Source organism: Zea mays, chromosome 4, assembly GCF_902167145.1.
Source record: "Zea mays cultivar B73 chromosome 4, Zm-B73-REFERENCE-NAM-5.0, whole genome shotgun sequence".
Lineage (NCBI taxonomy): Eukaryota > Viridiplantae > Streptophyta > Magnoliopsida > Poales > Poaceae > Zea > Zea mays.
Window position 1 is genome coordinate 15,569,816 of NC_050099.1, and position 6,408 is coordinate 15,576,223.

The window sequence follows — 6,408 nt, forward strand, 5'->3', positions numbered from 1 at the left end:
AGACATGATGTCTCCCAATGGTGCCCCAACAGATAGAGTGATGCCACAAGGGCGCCGCCACCATCACCACTGACATAGACGTCAGTGAAGACTTACGCCCGACTCAGCACCATGTCTTATATTGCGGTTTAACTTTGTCCGTGGGGTTCGACTATAGATGGCCAATAAGCACGAGGCCCGCGAGCCCTGCACGACCCGTTTACCTCTAAGCTCGTTAAGCCCGCTTTTTTACACTAAAACGTGCTTCCCGGCTCGCATAGTCTGCTTTTCGGCCCGCTTTTTCGTGCTAAACGGGCCAGCGCTACGGGCCGGGCTCGGACAGGAAATTGAGCCTGCGTGTTTAGACGGCCCGGCCCGATTTTCTAACCGTGTCTGGCGTGCCGTGCCGGGTCGGGCCGGGCGGCCCGTTTGGCCATCTCTAGGTTCGAGCAAGCTGCGCAGCCTCTGTGTTTTCAGAAAAAACCACATAGTACTTCGAACATATATATTGGTTTCAGACTTTTCAGTGTACCATGGTCGAACGATTTCTATGCAGGCGATACTGTAAAACACGTTCAGGAATTTTATGCATCGTCCCAGACACCCCGAGGTCGATTCTGCAAAACGGCACCGGTCTACAACTTTGTCCGTTATCTCCCTGCTCCGGCGCCCCCGGCTCCTGCCGACCTCCACCACGCACACAAACACGCGGACGCGGCTTTGTTGAAGGAAGCTGCACGGCAGAAAGGAAGGAGAAGAAAGACGGTAACTGATAAAACGAATACTAAACAAGAGGAGAAACTGAAACAAATCCATGGGGTTTGAATCGACAATAGCTGTTCCACGGACTCCATTCCAGCTCAAACCCTTTCCTACTCTCTCTCTCTCTCTCTCTCTCTCTCTTTCTATCCGTCGTCATCGATCGCCTGCTGCTTTAACATTCGTTCCTTGGCTCGGGGGATTTGGTGGTGCGAGCCAGCAGCGAGCGAGCGAGCGTGCGTGCGTGCCTGCGCCGGGTGCAGCGCATCGCATCCTACCAGTTCCTCCATGGACAAGGAAAGCGCGCCGCTTTATTAGATTTCAGACTCCCTTGCTTGCTCCCGTCCGCGTCCGCGTCCACGTCGACCGCCTCCTCCTGCTTTTGCTGCTCACCGTCGTCACCGAGTATATAAGCAAGCAAGCGCGCACGGCATGCCTTGGAAAGGGAAGCCATCGCCCATTGCAGGTGCCCGCGTTTGACACGGAGAGGTGGCCGCGTGTTGGACTCGTAGAGAAGAAGAGGAGGACCGGGAGTCGGATGCGTGCCTGTACGACGACGCGTGCGTGACTAGGTGAATGGCGAGAGGGACCCGAGGAGGAGGAGGAGGAAGGTGGTAGCTGGGCGGCTGGGCGACGGCGCGCGGCAACGACCGCGCTCTTGGGTTGGGGCTCGTTCGTCCTCTGCGTCGGCTACAAGAGCAGAGCCCAGAGCAGAGCAGAGGAGAGGAGCTTCAGCGTTTGCATGGGAGCAGGGGAGAATTCTGCGCCAGGTGAGTGAGCTTCAGCGCTTGCGATTCCTTCGATCCATGCATTCCTTCCTGCTCAGGGCTTTGCATTTAGAATTCGTGGTGCCCTGGCTGTTCTCCAGTTTGAGACTACTGCCAGGTTTCTTGTATTTTTTCGACGAAGCGTGGAAGAACTGGAGATTACGTTTCCGCTCTGCTAGGGGGTTTTCTGTTGATTTTAGTAGTTGCAAGTCGGCCAAAAGAAAGTTTTTTTTTCCCTCTATCGCTCTGTTTTCATGTGCATGTTGATACTGCGCTTTGTTTCCCGTTTTTTTCTCTACATATTGATAGTTAGCTGGTGTCTGAATATCCATAGCCCTGTTCTGAGGCTACGTTTGAATGCACTGTAGTTAATAGTTATTAACTAAAATTAGGTGGAGATATCCAAAAACCATAGATAATGATTTAGCTATTAGCTATTTTTAATATATTAGTTAATAGGTAGCTAGCTATTTGCTAGCCAGTTAATTATACCTGTAATTTTTTAGCTAACTAATTATTAGCTTCAGTGTATTTAAACACCCCTAAATTTCAGACGTTCACATGTTAGTAGTCATATGTCTGGAACTCGGTTTTTTCCTTGAAATTGCTCCAGAATCCAGTCTTCTTGGTGTGAAAACACTCAACCAGCACTACTGCCAATCTTACCGTATTCAACGGAGTGACATTCCCGCCATGACTATTGTTTGACTCGCACCTGTCCGTTAAAGTTAGGCACGGAAGGAAGGAAGCCGATTGAGCAGCCCAGCCCAAACTGCGACAGGAGGGTCATCATCCAACAACAATTCAATCAGTCTGAACTGAAACCTGCGTCCGTACGTTAGAATTGTTACGTTCTGACGACTGACTGACTTATTAGACAGCCAGTGCCATGGTTTATCTATTTAGCACATGCGGAAAGGAGTTGCGCTTGTTTGCAGATCTGTTGCATCGTTTCTTTTGGTTCTATATACCTGAATCGAGATCGGAGTGTAATTCTTGGAGCTTTGCTGAGGTCAGCTTGCTAGCATGGAACCGAGGAGCAGGAGGTTAGAGCAGTTGGTGTTCCTGCTCTGCTTCATCGCGGCGATCACATGCAGGCTACACGCACAAGCCCAGGCCCAAACGACTCTGCAACGCCCCAAAAGCTCAGCTCACAATGGAGCAGGTGACTAACTCTCTCTCTCTCTCTCTCATGTGTTTTGTATATCATATCATAGATAAACCTCGCAAAATCTATTCATCGCCTTTGCTGGTAAGTGGCAGTAACATGCAAGATAGGTTTGTTTGTAATAATAATAAAATAATAATCTTTGAAGAGGTAAAAGTATCATGCCAGCAGGACAGCAAAACTGCCCTGGTTAACTGTTCCACTAGTTGACATTCTACAGCTACATATATCCGACATTTTTCTTGTTGGAAGCATATGTGAATAGGGCATCTGATCTTTGTTGCCTCTGGGTGTGAGTGTGATCAGCGCGTAGGGATTTGTCAGAGATGGGAAACGGATCGGAGAGCGTGCTGTCAAGGAGAACGAGGAGGGTCGATCCTCTTGATGGACTGAGGAAATACGAGGGAGGCTACAACATCACTGACAGGCACTACTGGAGTGTAAGCTCCCTACATGTCTGAACTGTTGTTAGCATACTTTCTCTCTCTCTCTCTTTCTCTCTCTCTCTGAAGTCTGAACATACTGTGCAGCATTTTAGATACTGAGCATGTTATGATCAGGATTCAGGACATAAATCGTTCACTAACGAAATCATAATACCAAATATGTATTAAAACTATATATAATCATGGTACCTGTTCTTTGATGTGCAGAAATCACTTTCTATATCCATAGACATATAACATCAAATCCATGCCATGTCATGCCAATGCCAGGGTTAAAACTGATCGTTGCCTTGCTTACTTTTTTTTTCTTCCAGTCGGCCATATTTACAGGTAGATTTGGATATCTGATGTCAGGACTATGGATTACCGGTGGCATCGTTTTCGCTGCTGTCCTTCTCGTCTCCAAGATCTTCTTCCCGAGAAAGAAAGAAAGATACACTGACCTCGACTATTTCCTCGAGAGATATCAAGTTTTGACCGTGGTACTCTGTGTCCTCCTCACAGCACTCGTCATGTAAGCTGCTCCTCCTCTACGAGCAACTATGAATCAATGCGCGCTGTTACCAATACCAGTTAGTAATCTACTCGGTCTGGCGTTTCTACTCGCAGGGTTTCTTCAGCGGCGGCGCTTCGCGGCACGGTACAGTTCCACTCAGCGGCAGAATCCGTGAAGGAGAAGATCGGGACGACCGCACTCGAGGCTACAGCGGCAATCTACAACGTAACAGGTGCCATCGAGAGGATGCAGAACACGTCGAAGCTATACAACTACACCAGCCAGGCTTGGGGCCATCTCAACTCCACGGTCGAGGCGCTCGACTCCGAAGCCGTGGAGATCGAGGCGAAGGCGGAGACGAACATGCGCTTGGTTAGCGAGGGAATCAGGGCTCTGTAAGAGCTTTACTAGCTACACATCATCAGCTAGATCTCAGTAGCCTATGATGTTGTTTTTCTTGATCAGCACTGGAACTAAGATATGCATGTAATGGTTTTCAGGGAACTTGTGACGATTTCATGTGTGACGCTGAATCTTGTCGCACTACTGGTGTTGCTGGGTAAGTGAATGTGATGCAGTATTTTTTTTTCAGTTTGCAACATTTACCTTGCAGCCCTTGCTAGTAATCAATCTAACACACTGCTTCTCTGAACATTGCAGTAGGGAGGCCTCTAAGGCTGCAAAAGCTCTGTTGCTTGTGAGTATACCTTGAGGTTTCAGACAAACGGACCCGTCTGAAGATGGAAACTGAAACCTTGTTACCTTGTGTGCATCAGGTGCATGGCCTTCTGCTGGATACTGACAGCACTGTTCTGGATGTACTTCGGCCTGTACTACTTCTTCGACAAGTTTGCCGGCGACACGTGCGTTGCCCTGGACGAGTACCAGCTGAACCCTCAGAACAGCACGCTGGCCGCCATCATACCCTGCAGCAGGAAGCTCTCCGCTGACGTGATCCTGCACGACGTCGGCGCGGGCATCCATGACATCATTGACCAGGTGAACTCAAACATCTACACGATAAAGTCAGAGTACCCGGTGAAGCAGCTGGACTACATCTGCAACCCCTTCACCGGGCCGCCGCAGTACCAGTACCGGCCGGAGAACTGCCCCTCCGGCGCCGCCACCATCGGTGACATCCCGCAGGTGAACACTGCAGCCTTAGCTACTGTTTCTCACTGCAGAACAGATGTGTATCTATGAATTACGATCGATTGCTGTTGATCGCGTTGCCTCCCTGCCGTAATAAAGATCCTGAAGAGGCTGACGTGCTCGGACTTCGGCGGCGGCGCCAACTGCCGCCCGGCCGACCTCTCGTCGGCGATCGACTACGACAAGGTGCAGTCGTACACGAGCTCCATCCAGAACGTGCTGGACATCTTCCCGGGCACGGAGCGCCTGGTGAGCTGTGAGCTGGTGAAGGCCGGCTTCGCGGACATCGTGGACAACCAGTGCGCCCCGCTGCGGCGCGGCGCGCGCGGGGCGTGGGCCGCGCTCGCCGCGCTGTCCGCCTCCATGGTGCTGCTGATCCTGCTCGTGCTCGTGGCGACCAACGCGCGCCACCCCGGCGACGACCGCCTGTCCGTGCGCCACCTGACGTCGTCGACCAACTCGGAGATCTCGGAGGCGGAGTTCGCCGAGATGCACGCCAAGAAAGTGCGGGTCAGGGTCGGGCCATGAGCTGACCGCCTGACCCCGACAAAGCTGACATCGGATTCTTTTTTGTTGTTCTTTAATTTGCCATTTGGAGAGGAGGGAGAGTTGAAGTCTTGAGGATACATATACTGCCGGCGGTAGAGACCGATCCGGGAGAGATCGTCCACCGCCGGTACGTCATTGCTGGCTGCTCAGATGTTTGGTTTTGTTCTCTCAGATGGTCTGGAGAATCCAGCCATTGTGTTGGTGCCTTGCTGGTATAGGAAAAAACAATTGGTTTCTGTATATGAAGAACATCAATCTGCAATTGCAAAAGCATTGAAACATAGCTGCTGCACAATTTGGTGTTTACATAAACAGTACAGGTCCATCAATGACCTGTGGCGCAGATTTTTTTTAGTTCATTATGCCAAGGATCTAATCTGCGCAGAAGTTCGTTAGATTTCGTATTACGCTTTTCACAGCGGCAGGACTGAAGAAAGCGTGGCATATTTGGAGTAATCACGCCTTGAATTGATTAGACAACCAAGCTTACAATATATGGCAATAGAAAGGAAATCAATCCTACAGTAATAGATAAAACCAATCACTTGCTAACACCTACGGCGGTAGAAACATCGGTGAAACAAACGTTCATACTAGATCGAAACTCTGTGAACACGATGGACAACAGGCCTTTGGTGTGTCGATGAACTGCGACGTAGTGGGAACTTGAATAACACTGACAACACCTCCAGCAACACGCTCATGGACAAAGTGAAGGTCAATTTCAACGTGTTTGGTCCGTTGGTGTTGAACCGAATTCATTGTCACACCTAGATTCAAGAACAAATCTAAATGTATGTCATATGTGTTAATACCTGGCCCGTGGTTTAATAGAATACTCATACCAACAAGGTGATCATTCTTTTTTGGAAGCTTCTCTTTAAAGAACCTCCAAGTTAAGTGTGTATTGCTTGGAGAAATTTGGGGATGGATGACCAAACGAGAAGTGCTTCTCGGATGCGTATGAGTAAGGACAAAGTACTCAGAAAAAGACTAGTGTTGGTCTCTGCATATAGTCTAAAAACCTATAAAGCTACCATGAGTGACGATTGTCAGGCCCGGGTGGCTGAGGTATTACAATTGGTATCAGAG

The 6,408-nt window shown here is 49.6% G+C and overlaps 1 protein-coding gene across 2 annotated transcripts; it reads left to right on the top strand.

The window, feature by feature from the left end:
* The first annotated feature begins 643 nt into the window (after positions 1-643).
* Positions 644-5,599, top strand: LOC109945996 (uncharacterized). Of its 2 annotated transcripts, none has more exons than XM_020552472.2 (9): positions 644-1,508; positions 2,523-2,670; positions 2,980-3,113; positions 3,474-3,633; positions 3,729-4,010; positions 4,116-4,174; positions 4,276-4,312; positions 4,392-4,761; positions 4,867-5,599. In XM_020552472.2, coding segments are annotated over exons 4-9 (1,179 nt in total). In that variant the 5' UTR covers positions 644-1,508; positions 2,523-2,670; positions 2,980-3,113; positions 3,474-3,631; the 3' UTR covers positions 5,296-5,599. The 2 variants fall into 2 exon arrangements, with proteins under 2 accessions (XP_020408061.1, XP_020408060.1); XM_020552471.3 differs by having other exon boundaries at positions 648-1,508; positions 3,434-3,633.
* The last annotated feature ends 809 nt before the right edge of the window (positions 5,600-6,408 follow it).

Coding starts and splice junctions, on each gene's coding strand:
- LOC109945996 (XM_020552471.3), top strand. CDS start 2,532: ATGGAACCGAGGAGCAGGAGGTTAGAGCAGTTGGTGTTCCTGCTCTGC. Junction 3,114..3,433: donor CTGACAGGCACTACTGGAGT/GTAAGCTCCCTA, acceptor TTTTTCTTCCAG/TCGGCCATATTTACAGGTAG. Junction 4,762..4,866: donor CCATCGGTGACATCCCGCAG/GTGAACACTGCA, acceptor GCCGTAATAAAG/ATCCTGAAGAGGCTGACGTG.